Genomic DNA, 18867 nt, shown 5'->3' with positions numbered 1-18867 from the left:
TTTCAAATCTCAGTATTATTGATGACTATTACACTAACTTCTTACTCTGAAAACTGGGAATCAAAGAGAAAGAATTAAGCATTTACCTAGCCTTTTAAAAAAAGGACTATAGATTCTACCTACTTCATGAGGGAATGATCACACTTTTTAAAAAAAGCCAATAAATAAATTACTAGACAGATTATGTCTAGTAAATGACAGATTCAAACTAAGGATGTAGAAAACAGGAAAAAGCATCACTACTATCCTTACAATAAACATGAATGCTGGACAATCTGCAAATCAATACCTTTTCCTGAACCCAACAGAAAGCTGAGGCAGTAGGGCAGCCAACTAGAGAGAAGTCTAAAACAGCATAGGAACACTTGCTTACCTAGGACAGACTCTGCTGGACACTAACAAAAAGAATTCAGCCAAAACTGTTAAACTGCTAAAGGCTGAGTGTGAGCTGGCAAGATTCTATTCATAGAATATATAACACGGAACATACTGGGAGATGCAGTACAAAGGAATTCACACCCACTTTCAGGCTCTTCTCAGGACCTCATGTGGCCCTTGCAAAAGACATATATGAGCCCAGAGAAAGTGTCCTTTGTCCTCTGTCATTCCTGGCACAGTCCTGAGGGAAAGAACAGCAGCCACTGCAGGAAAGGTCTGCATGAAAGGCTGCCTAGATCCTTCTTCCCTATCGTCCCTAAGGAACAAAAGACTTAAATGCCTGGGAGAAAGGCGAAAGCCAAGTTTCCCTTAAGGAAATGGTGAAAACCTCCTGCAGCTTAGAGAAGGGAAGAGGAGAAAAAGAAAAAAACCCTCTAAACTGGGGAGAGGGGCAGGGATACTGAGAAGGCCACACCTCCAAACCGAGGGACACAGTGACTGCGTGGACTAAGGCTTAATCAGGGCACCCCCCGGCACTGGTCTCCACCACCAAACTAAAAAACACAGGCTAACAAGTAATAGCAGTGTGCCACCGGGGGAGGGGCGACGGAGGGGATGGAGTACCTATCCCAGCTGCAGCACAAAGACTTACAACTGAAGTTCAAGTAGACATTGAGAGGCACTCTGGCAAATCAGCCCCCACCCTAAAAACAAGGTAACATTAGAGGAATTCGAAGTCTTTGATGCACTGAGGGGACCATACAGTACCTACTCAGTATTACTCACAGTAATTCTATATAATTCACAATACTCACAGTGCTCAGTAGACAAGATAATCCATAGGGATTAGGAGATCTGGGCAACACTATCAACTCAATTAATCTAACTAACATTTGTAAAACACTCCACCCAACTAGAGCAGAACACACATTCTTTTTAGGTGCACATGGCATTTTCACCAGGATGGGCCATAAAATATCACAACCAGGTGAGATTTATCCTGAGAATACAAACCTGCTTCAAGTTTGAAAATCAAAATGATTTAGTATGTCAATAGACTAAAGAAGAAAAAGTATATAATAATCTCTACAAATATAGAATAAAAAATACTATTTTTAATAGCATACCTCTCCCTGCAGAAAGAAAGAAAAAAAGAAAGAAAGAAAGAAAGAAAGAAAGACAGACTTAGGTATAAGTTTAAGAAAATATATAAATATATGGAGGAACTGTATGTTCAAAAAATTTTAGTGGTGTGAAAAAATGATTACAACATAATACTGAATGAAAAAAAGTAAGGTTCAAAATAGTACATATCATATGGCCAACTTTTATAAAATAAACTCAAACCAAATATTTTTCCACCGGGAAAAAAGGGCTAAAAAGTAATAAAGGCCATTTAAAAAAATGTCTCCTTGGTTTCTCACTCTTAATAAGACAGTCATGAAGTGTTTTAAGGAAAATAAAATTGAAATTAATATAAACAATTTGCAAAGCTATTTCCTTTGTTGTCACCTGTTACTGTATAATGCACTTCAAGGAGTCTCTTCAGATCAGTTTTATTGGAACTAGTTCCATATGCTCTTAAAACATCCACTGAAAATGAAATTCTGTGGTCAAATAAGTTTGGAAAACATTAATTTAATAAATTGGTTTCTTAATTGTAGAACTAATTAGAATCGTCAGTATAATAGTGCCATTCTGGATCTTCAAGGGGGTATAGTTTGCAGTTTCCCAAACTTATCTGAATGTAGAACTTATGCAGGGAGGAAGTGAGTGAGTGAAAGAATGAGAGAGACAGGAAAGGAGACAGCAGAGAGAGTTGTTTCGGCTAAAAATTGAAAGTAAGTTGCAGACATATTATTTTGCTTCTAAATACTTCAGTGGGTATCTCCCAAGAATCAGGGACCTTCTGCTACTTGTCCATAATACCAAAGAAAGCTAATTTCCCAAATAACATCTAATATCTAGTCCAAATACAAAATTCTCCTGTTTCCTCAAAATTTTTCTTTTATAAGAACCAGTTTTTCAAGGTTCTCATGTTATATTTGCTTGTTATTTCCTTTTAATATAAAATCACATCCTGCTTTTTTTTATGATACTCTTCCCACATCCCCCGCAGGAGACCAGTCTCACTGAATTGCAGAAACCTCACGTTTTACCTGATTTCTCAACTTATTCCTCTATTCCATGTATTTCCTGTATATGGACCCCTTACATTGGAAGACTTCATTAGAGTCAGGCTAAACATTTTTAGTAAGAATATGTCATAGACGGTGCTGTGTTGCTCATATGGCATCATATCAGGAGACACACAATATCACGCCCTCCCACCAACGATGCCGCTACGTTTGATCGCTGGATTCAGGTGGTGACTGTCAAATCTCTGTTTGCCACTCCTATTAGCATGTCCTCTATGAGGTGATACTTTATCACCATGTGAATGTCCCGTTTCTTTTTTAAATTTTTACTGGAGTATAGCTGATGTACAATGTTGTGTTAGCTTCAGGTGTACAGCAAAGTGAACCAGTTAGACAACGTCCGGTTTCTAAACAACCTTTTAACTAGTGGTTTACGGTGCTTGATGATCTTTGCAAGGCTACCAGTTATTTCATTGGTCTCTTGTTAATTTTTATTTACTTCTTTTAAAATTCCTTTTTAGGAAAATGTACTCTTTGTGGGATATAGTTAGGTGAGTTTTGACAAATGCAAAGAGTTGTGTATCCATCACAACAACCAAGATACAGAATAATTCCATCACTCCAAAAAATTCCCTCCTGTTGTCCCTTTGTGGTACTAAATAAAGTTTTGTACAAAGTCCATGATTAGTAGGCATGCCCTGACTTACTTAACTTTTTTGTGTGTGTGGTAGACTGGGATTAATATTTTTATCAATGATAACATTCCTACTGTATTTCTAAGATTTACATCCAAGAGAGCATATCGTATTTACGTGCAATGGACAATCCAAGATAACAAATCGGACCACAGTTCCGTTAAGATTATGGCTTGTTCCAGATTAAATTAAATACATAATATCCTCACCTCCAGTAATACTTCATGTCTCACCTGGGAGTGATTAAGCAGCTGTGTGCACAGGACTAACCTTGAGAATTTGTTAAAATACAGCCTCTGGGGCCCTGCCCCCAGAGGTTAGGATTCCGAGGCTAAGGCATGCTTGCAGTGATTGTAATACCAGTAGTCCACTGAACCTAGTGATTACAAGAATGGCCCCAATTATCCACCTCTCCTTCTGTGCAGCCCCTTTGCCATGTGACTCTGCAGCTCCTCCCATGAAGAGATGGAGTCTATTTCCCTATCCCATGAATCTTGTCTGGTCTCATGACTTTGCTTCAGTAACAAAATACAGCGGAACTGACGATGCATCAGCCCAAGTCTCACTTGTTTCCACACTCTCCCTTGGAACCCTCGCGCTGAGGCCTTGTGAATGAGCCTGGGCTGGCCTGCTGGATGATAAGTCATGTACGGCCCAGTCTCCACCATCGCATCAGACAACAGTCCGTCAGGCATGTGAAGGACGTCACCCTAGAGCAGCCAGCCTCAGATGACCACTGCAGACACCTCAGCACACCAGCCGAGGTCACGGAAGCCTGGCCCAGTGGACCCGTACACACAGAAGCAAGAGGAAATGTGTATTGTTTTAAGCCATGGGTGGCAGGGTGATTTTAACCAGTAACAGACAACTGATAGACCACAGTTCTGATACTCTTCACCCGACAAGTACTAATTTATCTCTTCCTCCCCGTTTCCTAGGTCACCCCCTCCACGCACACTGCTGCTGCTAAGACCGTATTCCCTCAATTCAGACACCAAGTAGTCACAATTTATGTATTCCCATCATCTGGTGTGATGCCTGGTACCCCCCCGCCAGAGGTGCTCAATCCTTGTTCGTGAAATGACTGCTGCCGATTCACATACACAGGTCTGATCTCATCACTCCCCTGTGCAGAACTCTTACTGGCATTTACATCATAGACCAGATCCATTTTCCACGTGGCCTATTTAATTCTAGGACCTCTGTGATCAGGCCCTAGCCTCGCTGCTCACTCTTCTTCCCCTTCTTCTCTTAATGCTCCATTCGAAAGTGAAGGTGGGATGACCACACCGCTTGCTTCTGTGTCTGAGCAGATACTGATTCCTGCCTGGAAGGACCTTCCGCATCTCTGCAAACCCTACACATTCTTGAAGGTCCAACTCGAATGCCGCCTCTTCTGTGAAATTCTGGTAGATCTAGTTAAGGAAGAGCTCACCCCTTCTCACTGCCTCTAGCAATCGGCCTAAGCCTCTCCTAGGTGCCTGACATTATGGTTACTTATGGCATCTAGCATGCATTTCCCCTACCAGAGATTGTGAACTTTGGGTGGTGGGGGGAGATTCCACTTTTTAACCTTCCTGTATTCTTTATCACAGTACATGAAACACAGTAAGACCTTAATAAATGTTTATTGAATGAATAGACGATTTTTACTGCTTTTTAAAAACGGTAATACCCAAACCCCGGAACAAATATGGCAAAATAAATACGGCGGTTTTCATATATCAGTTTGTAAAAGGATCTTCTGGAAAGTTGGTTAAGAATACAAATTCCTAGTCTCTGCCCACAGGAAGACTGGTTCAGCAGGCCTGCAGTGGAACCCTGAGTTTGAATTCTTAACAAGCTATTCATGTGATTTTGAGGAAGGCTTGTGGCCAACAGTTTGATACACAGCGATATATAGCCTACTTTACAGATATGAATTTCAAAGTAAACCCCTTCTTTCATGCACCTAAGAATTTTTTTTTAGGTTCCTTGACTTTAATGACAAAGCACTGAGTGCAGCAGACCTATAAAAAGAACCACTTTAACAATACATACATAGTCTGGCACCTTATTAGCTTAAGCTGCTAGGAATACGGCATCCCACCCCATTCTTTGTAATCACAATCTGCACACATTTTTTCATCTACATATCCTTTTTATAAACTATTTAAAGTTTAATTTGCTACAAATAGTCCTTTTTCAGACATCTCACCACGTGAGGTATGTACTTTAAAATAAAGTGAAGGGCGCCAAACTCCTACCTTGGTCCCGGAGGCTGGCTCTTAGCGCTCTCTCCAGCTGTTCCTCTTCACTCAGTCCCGCTGTATACGCGTCAAAGTTCCTGGGTACTTCTTCAGGGTAGCCTGGCCTGCCACGTGGGTAATAATCCTGATATCCAGAGTAGCCTACAGGCACAATGAAAAAGTTATGGAATGCTGCCATGGACTATTCTTTTCATACTTCCTATTTTGTTAGCAAAGACAATAAAATAATTTATGTCATTCTTTTGACTACAGTGATAATCCTCAAAATTAGAAAAGATGACCGATGGATGGAGAATGGCTCCACGAAGGTGGGCGATGACTGTCCCGTCACTGTTGTAGCCACAAGGCCGAACACGGGACTGGATATGAATGAGTCCTTATGTGCTGAAGACGAAGAAGATGTTTATTTTTTAAATCAATTTTTACTGGAGTCTAGTTGATTTACAATGTTGTGTTAGTTTCAGGTGCACAGCAAAGTGAATCAGTTGTACATATACACATATCCACTCTTTTTTAGATTCTTTTTCCATTAGGTTATTACAGAGCATTGAGTAGAGTTCCCTGTGCTGTACAGTAGGTTCTTATTAGTTACCTATTTTATATAAGAAGATATTTTGAAGACATGAGCAGTACTGGAGAGGGGACTGGAAAATGGGCTATTGACATATGGAGTGGATTCTTTCAGTTTAGAGCTACTTAATACTTGGAGTATTTTCAGTGAAGTCCTGGCTGGAGCCAAGGGAATGGTTGAACTGATAGCTGATAAAGCCTTACTGTCTGGTGGCTCCAAACAATGAGAGGCAGACCAATATTTACAACACATTCTGCCAGGCTTCTGTGCTAGGTATGATACTTCAGAGGCTGATAACTACATCGAGAAATACAAGCCAGTGTGTCTCTAATTAGAATCCTAAGTCAGAGATCATAGTTTCTATCACTAGCACTTCCGAGAAACTGGTTGCAAGATTAAATGAGAGAAGAGACAACCTGGTCATTAAATAATGCTTTAAGAATCAAACTTCGACATACCATTAATAAAGGGCAAAGTTGACTTTTGCAAGGTACTTCCATCGACCTTTTCAAGTCCGTTTGAGTTTATTCCTTACATTTTTCTTTAATCACCACTTTTATGGAATTTGTTTGGAAGATATTATTTTTCCCCACAGACGATTACCAATCTAATTCTGGTATAATGAGAGAGAAGTATGTTTGATTTTTTTTCCCTTCTCTCCTTCCATTATCACACCCTTTGAAGATGATGTTTCAAATGTTTAATTAACGTGCTTATTATTGATGAAAATTCCTACCCTTCATAAGTCTTGTGTCATATGTCTCCATATCACCCACCATAGCACATGCCTGAGTTTAAGCTTCTTATTGCTTTAAAAAGACTAAAGAAAAAAAAAATATCAAGCCAACAAGGGGAACACTGTAGGGCAGAACCTGGTTAATTGAAATTTCATATTCAGAATTTTTGATAATTGGTCTTGAGGCTATTTTAAAATTTACTTTTGTGTTGGTTATGAAAAAAATGCTTTCCTAATATATGAGATTAAAATGAAAACAGTTAATTTCCCATAAAAAGCTTTCAGGCACTCTAAAAGTCTTTATTTTCAAATAAAAAGTGAAAGGACAATAAAACACACTAGTTTCAGCTGATAATATATGTGTTTACATAAATATTTGTCATATAAAGTATTTGTGTCTATTGGTATGTTTTTACAACTTTCATGAGATATAACTGACATACTATATAATCCATCAATTCAAAGCATGTAACTCAACGGCTTTTAGTATATTCACAAGAGTTGTGCCATCAATACCATAATCAATTCTAGAACATACCTATCACCCCCAAAAGAAATCTGTACCCTTTTAGCTCTCACCCTCTGACCTTCCTAGCCCTAAATAACCACTAATCTACTTTCCATCTCTGTAGCTATGCCCATTCTGGACAATTTTATAAACAGAATCATATAATATGTGGTGTTCTGTGTATGGCTTGTTTCATTCAGCATAATGTTTTCATGGTTCATCCATGTTGCAGCATGAATCAGTATTTCATTCTTTTTCATGGCCAAGTAATACTCCATTGTAGAAATATATCACATTTTGTTTATTCACTCATCAACTGATGACATTTGGGTTATTTCTGCCTTTTGACTATTGTGAATAATGCTTCTATAAACATCTGCATACAAGTTGTTATTTGGACATATGTTTTCATTTCTCTTGGGTACATACCTAAGAGTGGAATTGCTGAGTCATATGGTAATTCTATATTTAACCATTTGGAACCACCAGAATGTTTTCCAAAGCAGTTACACAATTTTATATTCACACAAGCAACATGTATGGGTTCATATTTCTCCACATCTTCACCAACACTTGTTATTAACTGTCTTTTTAATTATAGCCATCCTAATGGGTGTGAAGTGGTATCTCACTGTGGTTTTTGATGACTAATGATGTTGAGCATCTCTTCATGTGCTAATTAACCATTTGTATATCTGCTTTGGAGAACAGTCTATTCAGAGCCTTTGCTCACTCTTACTGATTACTACAATACTCTTCTATTTATCATCTATTACAAAATCTTCTATGTTGGTACTATTTTATTTAATGTCCTTGAAAGTCACAGACATGAATGATTTAAACAAACATTAAATAAAATTGTTCAGGATTTCGGGGGCTAATCCTTTCTTCTAATGTAGTAAAAATTAATGGGCATTTACTAAATACCTCCTATAACGCAACTTCCATATTCTCTCTCACATGTTTCCCATGTCAGAATATAAACATTATGATATTTGAATCAGGATAAGGATATAAGTATACTGAATGATTTAGGACTGAAATGGGATCTGGACACAATTTTTAATAAGGACACTCTTCCTCAAATTGGTCTCTACGCAATAGAACAATCAGAAAAATTCAGCTCCCACTACTGTGTTGGGGAACACCCACCAGCAAGGTTCATATCCTGAGATAAAGACGACTGTGGCACTGCTACAAATCTTGCTTTCTATGCTTCTCACCAAAAAAGCCAACAAATAAAAAATAACCCCCCCAAAAAAAAACTTTTCTATAAGGGCAAATGGTCAAAACACAATAAATGTATCTACTTCACAAAGAATAAAAGAAAGGGGCAACCATTCCAAAACATAATAGAATATTTATGGATAAGTCGCTGAATACCTCAGGATGCTTCAGTAATGCCTGAATAGAGAGACTGCCCAATTCCCTAAGAGTGCCAATTATTTTATTGCAACACAAAAAGCACATTGGGCACTTTCCCATATGGCTCATTACCACTTTCAAATCCCTGTGGAAAGTCATTTTGTTACAGAAGGTCTAAGCAGCATTTCTACCCTCTAAAATATTCAGCTCGTTCAAAATCCAAAGTAACCCCAAAGCTCTGAATAGCTATCTATGCAGATACCGGAAATAAGACATACGTCTATAGAGTTTCAATTGACAGGTAAATTTGCTACGATTTGAGGCAACATTTTCTTGATAGAGAAAAGCATCTTTCCTCGTGTATTTCTTTTAAAATACAACCGAGCAGTGCCTTAACAAAATGTAAGCCTACAACTCTAAACATCTGAATATTATAAAATCTAATTTGGTACTTGTGAGACAAAACATGGGGAGAGAGAAAGGGAAAGTTTTAATGCCTTAAGTCAAAAAGACTAGTGTGGTTAAAGGTTCTATATCATCAGTCATAAATCATCAACAGGACCGAAAATCCCATCAATATCTATTATAATGAGAACAGGTCTCCTAGGACCAAAAATTTTCTACAGCTGTTCCACTGGCCCAATCAGATTTTTTTAAATCTTCATAATAAACATAGCTGGAAAAACCTAACAATCAAACACTTAAGATAAAAAAGTTTAAATTATATCCTGCAATGAATACTAGTTTAATATTTTTTTGTAGTTATATACTTTGGCTCCGTAATAAAAGAAATTCTGGTTATCATTATTCTATAAACTACTCCATCTGTTCCTTATACACATACCAGAATTTCACAGCAAAAGAGATCAAGAAACACCACCGAGATTAGAAAAATTGGTAACAGCTTTTTAAACATTCATGAGGTTCTCTGACCTATAAAGACTTTTCCAGCTAAGGATGGCCATATTAAGAATAAATCATTACTTGTAAGAGATACATATGCTCTCATAAAAGTTCCCTAGATGACCATTAGTATGGCCACCGGGCCTTATGTAGCTCTGCCTTTGAAGAAATCCAATCACTTCAGTGGAAGAAATATAAATATGGTAATCTTACAGGGAATAAGAGAGAAAGGTGAAAGGGGCTTTTATTTTTGCCTTTGATTCTCTGGCCTATGTGTCTGCTGTGCTTATGCCTCTTTCATATGAAGGAGGCTTTTTGCAGGTTTCCGTTTTTCCTTTTTTTTAAATAAGTTCAAAAAAGATGAAAGAAAAGTCAATACGGGAAACTTCCCTAATTTGTAAGGTTAAATCAGTAGAATGTCCATCTCATATCCCTGTACAATAGAAAAAGCAGCAGCTAGGAATCAGTGACTTGCATTCTTAGTCCTAGTTCTATAACTAACTACCGGTATGACTTTAGCCAAATTACTTAACATTTCTAAACCTCAATTCCCAGCTGTCACACAAGATATTAGGACTAGGTAATCTATGATAGTTCAAGTCATGTCTGTGCACAAGTATGTTATTATTACTCTTTTCATCCAGAGGAACATTCTTGTTTCTTTTGGAGATTTAAAAAATGAACCAGGAGACAAGCTCCTTTTCCTCTAGCAACTCTGAGGTATTAGGAGCCATGTCCTCTGCCTACTAGAGAGAACAAGGTCAACAGGAAGAGAGAAATCACAATGGGAGACAGAACCAAAATGGTCTTCCTGTACAATTCACCTCTTCCTAGTCACATAGGCCGAGAAACCTCTTCTTATACTTAAGTCAGTGTAAACTGGCCTCCATGACAAACAACCAAAAGAACCCAATGCTCTTCCAAATGACTACATCAGCTTTGTTGACAACTGATCATCACACCTCCTCTCCTCGGGTGAGTCCACAGATAGCAGCAGGTGAGCCTGCATTGTCCAGCAGCCGTTCCTCTCCTACACCAAGACCACGTTTCTAGGATTCGAAGCATCCAGATCATCATCAGCAAAAGCCTCAGAGTAAAGCCTCTCTGGGCAGCAACAGCATTCATCTCGGTAGTCCCCAAGCCAATCACCTAAGCCTATGGTTTTCGTTCCTGAACCCATTAGAATCACCTGGGAAGCTTTAAAAAAGAAAGTCAAAGTCCCTGTCTCTATCCCTATTCTAACTTAATTGGCGTGGGTTGAATTCAAGGCATGGACATGTTGTAAAAGCGCCTCAGGTGATTCATACAAACAGCCAGGATGGATGACCATGCTCCGAGCCTTTAGAACTACAGCAAAAACGTATCTGCACTATAACTCCCACAGTGTCACTCTACTGAATACATTGTTCAGTGGCACTCCAGTCCATTCTGGATAATCCCAGACAGGCTTTTTCATAAAGGACTGAAGAGCCCTTTCCTTTCATGGCTTTCCTTAACTTCTACTTACTCATCAAGACACAGCACCCCACTTCTTCTGGGTAAAACCTCCAGTGACTACAGCCCTGCTCCTTCCTTCCAGGCTGAACCCCGACTGCACTACATTAATATTGCTGAATTGAACTTCTACCTCTGCCAGGAAGGAGTAACTGGGACTGGACTAGCCCTTCTACTTAATCTTAAGTAGAAGTCTGGAGAAAATATATGAAACAAATGTTTTTAGACATTGTACAATTGGCAGTACAAGATTTTGAATCTTGAGAGAAAGGAAATAAAGGAAGCCTGGAGGCACTTTCCAGAGGTGGTGCAGGGAGCGTGAACACAATCAGATGCAGCAGGCTCCCTGAGTTGAGCTGGAATTTGCAGGGCAGAGTACAGCAAAGAGAAAACTACGTGCATAGCAAAACCTCCAGAAATCTTCATGGGGTCGCCTGGAGATGTTGTTGAATATTAAGCCATGAGTGTGAAATTCCATGAGACCAGGCAAAGGATGCCTGAGAGCTATAAACTGAACAATTCCCAGAGCTCAGGCAGGGCTGGGAGACCTTTGCATTCCAACCAGCCAGAGCAGAGTCCCTGCTGAACAAAGGGCATTCAGGAGAGATCCCACAAAAATAACATCTCAGCCACAGCACAGAATTAACCCTAGAATAAAAGTTACTTTAGACCCACCCTCAAGAATTAAAGAATAAGCCCCAGAAGGATCAAACTAATCATCAGGAAACTTAACTGTGTGCCAGAACAAAGTCCAGTTTTCTTTAAAAGGAAAGAGCCTCTAGCACTCAATACCACAAAATACACAATGTCTAGCATCCAATCAAAATCACAAGATAAAAAAAAAAGATTGTGACCAGGAAAAAAATCAGTCTAATGAAGCAGATGCAAAAAATATATAGATAAGACAGAATTAGCACTCAAGGACTTCAGGATAGCCATTATAACTATGCCCATGATTTAAATAAATAAAAACATGAATTTAATGAGAAGAGAAATGGAGGATATAAAAGGGAACTAAATGGAACTTCCAGAACTAAAAAAGAGAGTATCTGAGAGGAAAAATTCACCAGATGGGATTGACAGCAAATTCGACATTATGGAAGAAAGATCACAGAGCTTGAACACACAGCCACAAACACTATCCAAACTGAAGCCCACACACACACCAAACAACATAAACAGAGCCTCAGAGACTTGTGGGACAACATGAAGCAGCCTAACATTGGTGTAGGTGAAAATCAGATGGGAGAGGATATTCTTTAGTTCTTTAGTAAGACAAAAGCTAGAAGAATTGATTACCAAGAGACCTGCACTAGAGGAAATGGTTACGATAGTTCTTGAGGCAGGAGAAAAACGATACTACCTGGAAATTTGGATCTGCACAGAAGAACCTTCTATTTCTGCAGATCAACTGACATAAGCCCTGGGCCCATCCCTGAGCTATGCATGCAGTGAACAGACATAAGGGAATAAAAGAAGCAAAGACTTGGAAAACTGAACTACCACATAACTTAACTACACAAGTATCAGATCATCTCATGAGTGGTACATGAATGGGATAGGCCCAAATAGTACAATAAAGGATTTGAAAACTGAACTGACATTGGAACCAACCACCCACAGAAAGAAAAACAGAATTTGTGCTCTGAACCTAACCAGGTTGACTGCTTGGTCAAACAAACAAAAATCAACATTCTGCAGAGGATTTTAACAGAATCTAAAATCTCACAATAAAGGTCAAACCGTTCAGATAGAAGAGAAATTTACCAGGCATACAAAACCAAAACAAAACAGAAGAATGTGACCAATTCTCAGGAGAAAAAGACAATCAGCAGGTGCCAGCCACAAAACAGGCCTCAGATGTTGGGATTATCAGATGGATTTTAAAGATAGACAATAACTGTGCTCTATAAGATAAAGGTGCACTCCTGAAATGCACAGACAGAGTTTTCATCAGGGACACAGAAACTAAAAAAAGAACCAAATGGAAATTTTAGAACTAAAATTACATTATTAAAAAAAAAGTCACTGGATAGGTTCGCTAGGTTCAATAGCAGAATGGAGATGACAGAGAAAGGAGTCAGTGAACTTGAAGATAAATCAATAAAAGCTATCCAATATGAAGAACAGAGGGAAAAAGATCGAAAGAAATAAATAAGAGCCTGAGGAGCTTGAGGGACATTATTAAAATGTCTCAAATTCATGTCATTAAAGCCTTGAGAGGAGCAGCAGATTGGTGGAGAAAAAAATACTTATAGAAATTGTATCTGAAACCCTTCCAAATTTAGTGAAAGACAAAATACATGATAAAAAATTAGATACAAAACCCAGTAAAGACCCAGAAAATATAAACAAGACTGAAAACCGCCTTAACTTAATTGATATGTGTAGAGTACTACTTTCAACAATGGCAGAATACACATTCTTTTCAAGGGCATATGGTACATTCACCAGGATAGACCATACACTGGGCCAAAAGAAAGCCTCATTAAAGTAAAAGGATTAAACTACACTGAGTCTGTTCCCTAATAACAAGAGAAATAAATTAGAAATTATTAAAAAAATGATATCCAGAAAATCTGTGGCATATTGAAACAATAAAATACCATTCAGCAGTAAAAAAGAATAACTACTGATACATACAACAACATATATGGATCATAAAAAATGAGGTTGAATAACAAAAGCCAGATACAAAAGAGTACTTAGTAAATGAGTAGATTTATATGACGTTCAGGCTCAGGCAAATTAATCTATGGTGACAGAAATGAAACCAGAACAGTGCAGGGGGTAGTTACTGGAAGGAGACATTTTAGTAAAAACTCAACAAATGTCATTATTAGCTATCATTGCCTTATTGTGTACCACCCCACTCCACGGTTCACCATTCTACTTTCTATACCCTAGTTAGTCCTTTTCATTTCTACTGTTTCACCTTTTTAAATGTATGGCACCTACATTCTCACTCCTGGTTAAATACTGAGACAGGGACTATAGCTCTTTCTTTCTCTCCCACAGTGGTTAGTCTGACACGTGCACAATGAACCACTTACAAAGTGCTACTGAGTAAACCAGACTGAGGCTAAGAACCTGTACGGAAAAATAAAGCAAAAGCACCGTGTATATAAAGCTACAACTTATAGTCCAAATACAACCCACTGCCTGTTTTTGTAAATCAGGTCTTATTGGAACACAAATACGCACATTTGCTTATGAATAGTCTATGGTTGCTTTCATGCTACGACACAGGTTGACTAGTTGAGACACAGACCATATGGTCAACAAAGCCTTTAGAACCTCAAACAGTAGCTATCTGGCCCTTTACAGGAAAGGCTGCTGACCCCAGATTTAAGCTGCAGCAATTCCCGATGCGCAGGACAATAAAGCCACCCACTGCTTGCAGAGCCTACGGCTTCTCTGACACCTATCTGCTGGTATTGATCCAGGATATTGCAGTGCAGCTTCCCCAGGCTGGAATGCAAGAACTTTAGCCTAAAACAGGTCATATGCTTCAACAGGAAGTCCTTTCTACCTATTTACAAAGATATCTAGAAAAAATACATTCTCCTCTTTAAGTCACATGGTATTAACTATTAGAGGAATGCCTATATTAGCCTCTTAGGGCAAGCATGATTCTTTCTGAATATGTAGGTGGCATGGACCGTGGAGAACTGTATATCTGAAACTAACTTCTAACACTTAGCCAGCAGAATGGTCTCTTAGGCTGAGAATCAAGGGACCTGGGTCTAGTATGACTCTAACCATGTCTGAGAGACCTCAAACCAATCAACAAATCACAGTATTTTCACACCAGAGTTCCCTCCTTCCCTAGCCTTCCCTAACAACGCGCCCACATGTGCTCCCCGGGTGACCCCTCCATCTAGCTTCCATGCATGTTAGAGGCACAAGCATATAATGTGTGAAGTACTCTCCAAAGGCATAAAGTATTATTTTAAAGTAGCTCTACAGTAGCAAACACTATCATTTTAAAATATAAGTTTAAATGTATTAAATGAAACACAGTACTTACCAAAACTATTAAAGTAGTACTGCTGTCCTGGGTAATCAATATTGGAGGGAAAAACGCCTAAATATGAAGGAAACAAACATTTTAATTGCAGGGGTAGGCTTCTCCCGCCACCCCTGCCAGCTTTACTGAGGTGTGACTGACAAATAAAAATTGTACATGTTTAAGTTGGGCAACGCAATTTTTTTAAAGGTGTACAATGTGATGATTTAATATACATATATGTTATGAAATGATTTCCAGAATCAAGTTCATTAACTCAAATTCATCACTTTATATACTTACCATTGTGTGGGTGTATATACGTGAGAACACGTAAGATCTATTATCTTAGTAAATTTCAAGTATGTAATACAGTATTATTAACAATAGTCACCATGCTGTATATTACATCCCCAGAACTTACTCATCTTACAACTTAAAAGTTTGTACCCTTTTACCAACATCTCTGCATTTACCACCCCACGCCAACCCCTGGAAACCACTGTTCTACTCTCTGGTTCTATGAGTTTAACTTTTTTAGATTTCACAAATAAGTGAGATCATACAGTATTTATCTTTCTCTGGCTTATTTCACTTAGCATAATGTCCTTCCGGTTCACCCATTTTGTCAAAAATAACAGGATTTCTTTCTTTTTTATGGCTGATAATATTCCATTATATACATATAAATACCACATTTTCTTTTCCTTTTTTTTGAAGATGTTGGGGGTAGGAGTTTATTAATTAATTTATTTATTTTTGCTGTGTTGGGTCTTTGTTTCTGTGCGAGGGCTTTCTCTAGTTGTGGCAAGTGGGGGCCACTCTCCATCGCGGTGCGCGGGCCTCTCACTATCGCGGGCTCTCTTGTTGTGGAGCACAGGCTCCAGACGCACAGGCTCAGTAGTGTGGCGCACGGGCCTAGCTGCTCCGCAGCATGTGGGATCCTCCCAGACCAGGGCTCGAACCCGTGTCCCCTGCATTAGCAGGCAGATTCTCAATCACTGCGCCAACAGGGAAGCCCAATACCACATTTTCTTCATCCATTAGGTTGTTTCCCTATCTTGGCTATTGTGAATAATGCTGTAATGAACATGGGGGTGCAGATATCTCTTCGAGATACTGATTTCATTTTCTTTGGATATACACACAGAAGTGGGATTGCTGGACCATATGGTAGTTCTTTTTATTTCTTGAGGAACTTCCATGCTGTTTTCCATAGTGGCTGCACCAATTTACATTCCCACCAACATCCTCACCAATACTTGTTATCTCTTGTCTTTTTGATAATAGCTATCTTAACATTTCCTGATTGCCATCTATATTATAAAGCTATAGTAAACAAAACAGTATGGTAGTAGCATAAAAACAGACACATCTGATAGAACACAACAGCCATAAGGCTGTAACTACTAACCTTTCCAACAATTAAGAGATTCTTTGTAACAAAGCTGAAAGCCATTATAAATGATTTCTAAACAATTGTTAAAATAAGCTCTCTTTTGTTTGGGGTTAGCCCTACAGGGAACAGAATTTGGTGGGGACAATGAAACCCTAACATACTCTCTGAAGTTCCTTAAGGTTCCTAATGACATAAGATGCACTTTGCCTTCCAAGGGACCAAGCTTGGTCTTTGAGACCTCTGACAAGTAGAGATGCTCTGGCTATTGAGAGAAGCTGCCCCACAACAAAGATGCTAGGTGAGCCACGTTCTTACCCTTCCTAAGGGACTTTCCCGTTTCTTAACCCTAAGAAAGCAGTAGGACAGACGACTCAGTACTGCTGAAGGAAAGGAGAGAGGGAGGAGTGACAGGGGACACCTTCAGTGTGATGTTCCTCTCCCAGGAGTTATCAGACAGCCGCCTTCATGTACTTGATTATTTTCCACAGGGCTCCCGTGTCACCTCAATTCTTAGATCACTCTAGATCTTTCTCCGGCTTCACCAGAAAAAACGGCGGACAGATTGCAGACCATTTGTAAATAGCACTGAATGTTTCAACTTTTAGCATTTAATTTTCTACTGTATTACACTGAAAATAGAATGATATAAAAGTAAGTCTCCTTAGAAAATAGACAAGGTTTTAAGAAGGAAACTAAGAGTTTAAATGTTATAATTGTGAGGGAAAATCCTCTTTAAAACCAAAATACTTGCCTAAATTTCATAATATGTCTGTAGAAAGCTTTACTAACCACTTAATCCTCAGACACACAAAGAAAAAGGAAACAAAACATTAGACTCCCGAGAATCATTTCTTTTCCTTTGTCAGCACTGAGAGCATCTGGGCAAAAAAGCTCATTACTAGATTTCCATAATTAAGTTGTATCAAAAATATAATAAAACTGGACATTTTCAATAAAGGAAGCTCCTGCTGCCTCTTCCAAGCACACACACTAGAAACACAGTAATAGGCAAAAATAGGAAAATAAAAATCTGCGTAGATGCAACACAATCTGTAAAAATCACCAGAAAGTGAATACAACCAGCTAATAAAAGCAACAGCACAGTGCTTGGAAAGCTTTCTAATATCATGAATATCATATGGTTCTCAAGAATACCAGTCACTGGCACAAACTGTGAAAATAAATTATTTATGGCTCAAGAAAAGGTAAAATAGTCTCAGAAGATTTCCCATGAATAAAAGATGAAATACTGGGGACTTCCCTGGTGGCACAGTGGTTAAGAATCCGCCTGCAATGCAGGGGACATGGGTTCGAGCCCTGGTCCGGGAAGATCCCACATGTTGCGAAGCAACTAAGCCCATTCACCGCAACTACTGAGCCTGCACTCGAGAGCCCGCGAGTCACAACTACTGAGCCTCTGTGCCACAACTACTGAGCCTCCATGCCACAACTACTGAAGCCCACGTGCCACAACTACTGAGCCTGCACTCTATAGGGTCCACGTGCCACAACTACTGAGCCCGCAAGCCACAACTGCCGAGCCCGCGCGCCTAGAGCCTGTGCTCCAAAACAAGAGAAGCCACCGCAATGAGAAGCCCGCGCACCACAACTAAGAGTAGCCCCTGCTCTCTGCAACTAGAGTAAGCCTGTGCGCAGCAACGAAGAGCCAACATAGCAAAAAATAAATAAATAAATTTATTTATTTATTAAAAAAAAAGATGAAATATTGGAACTCATATGGTCTATAGAACAAGTGTTTGCAAAATATCAATAGTTTCCTTCTAAGTCAAGACCAGTATAGCATTTTCAATTAAGAGATCCAAAAAATTCATAGGTTTCTAAATAAAGTATTTTCATTGAGCATCAATTAGATGAAAAAAAAAATTTTAATTAAAAAGCAGAAGCCACACTTCAAGCAATAACAGACTTGGTTTGGCCATGCATGAATATATGTCTCACCCGCCAAGGACCTAGTGGTCATTCTGAATTCTTTAAAATACTGGCCTTGCACTTCAGTACAGATTTGTCTTTCTTTTTTTAACTTTTCCTTGTACTTTGAATTCATGGAATATTACAGAAGAAAGCATATTTTAAACCCGCTTTAAGTCTCCAAATTTCAAGGAAATCATGGTTTTTGGTGAGTAGCAATAAAGCTGTGGGTATAAGTGTGCAACGCTATTTGTCCCCTAAGAAAGCCTCAGGTTTAAAATTGGGGTTTGCAGCCTCTTCTTCGGAGCAGTGTGAGGACCAGCACCAGCTGGTTTACCTCTTGGTTTAAAAAGAGCCTATGAGGAAGCTCCTAAGCTGAACCACAGGGAACTGTTCCCGTTAAATGAAGATTCCCGTTAAAATGAAGATGCTTCTGCTCCCGTTAAAATGAAGATGAACTTCCAACCTGTCAGGCCAGAAGTGTTCTGTTCTG

At 39.0% G+C, this 18867-nt stretch overlaps 1 protein-coding gene across 10 annotated transcripts in view; it reads right to left on the bottom strand.

Moving 5' to 3' along the window:
• RHBDD1 (rhomboid domain containing 1) overlaps window positions 1-18867 on the bottom strand; it is a 117977-nt gene that overhangs the window by 44464 nt on the left and 54646 nt on the right. For 9 of the 10 annotated variants that reach the window (XM_079925320.1, XM_079925324.1, XM_079925319.1 and 6 more), the window contains 2 exons: window positions 15068-15124; window positions 5458-5601 (listed from right to left, as the gene is read on the bottom strand). In XM_079925320.1, coding sequence (XP_079781446.1) covers window positions 5458-5601; window positions 15068-15124 — 201 coding nt within the window. Of the gene's footprint in view, window positions 1-5457; window positions 5602-15067; window positions 15125-18867 lie in introns of those variants that run through there. The other variant, XM_079925317.1, reaches the window with a different exon arrangement.

Source organism: Stenella coeruleoalba, assembly GCF_951394435.1.
Source record: "Stenella coeruleoalba genome assembly, chromosome: 6".
Classification (NCBI taxonomy): Eukaryota; Metazoa; Chordata; class Mammalia; order Artiodactyla; family Delphinidae; genus Stenella; species Stenella coeruleoalba.
The sequence above is the reverse complement of the archived record's forward strand: the minus strand, read 5'-3'. Positions and strand labels throughout refer to the sequence as shown.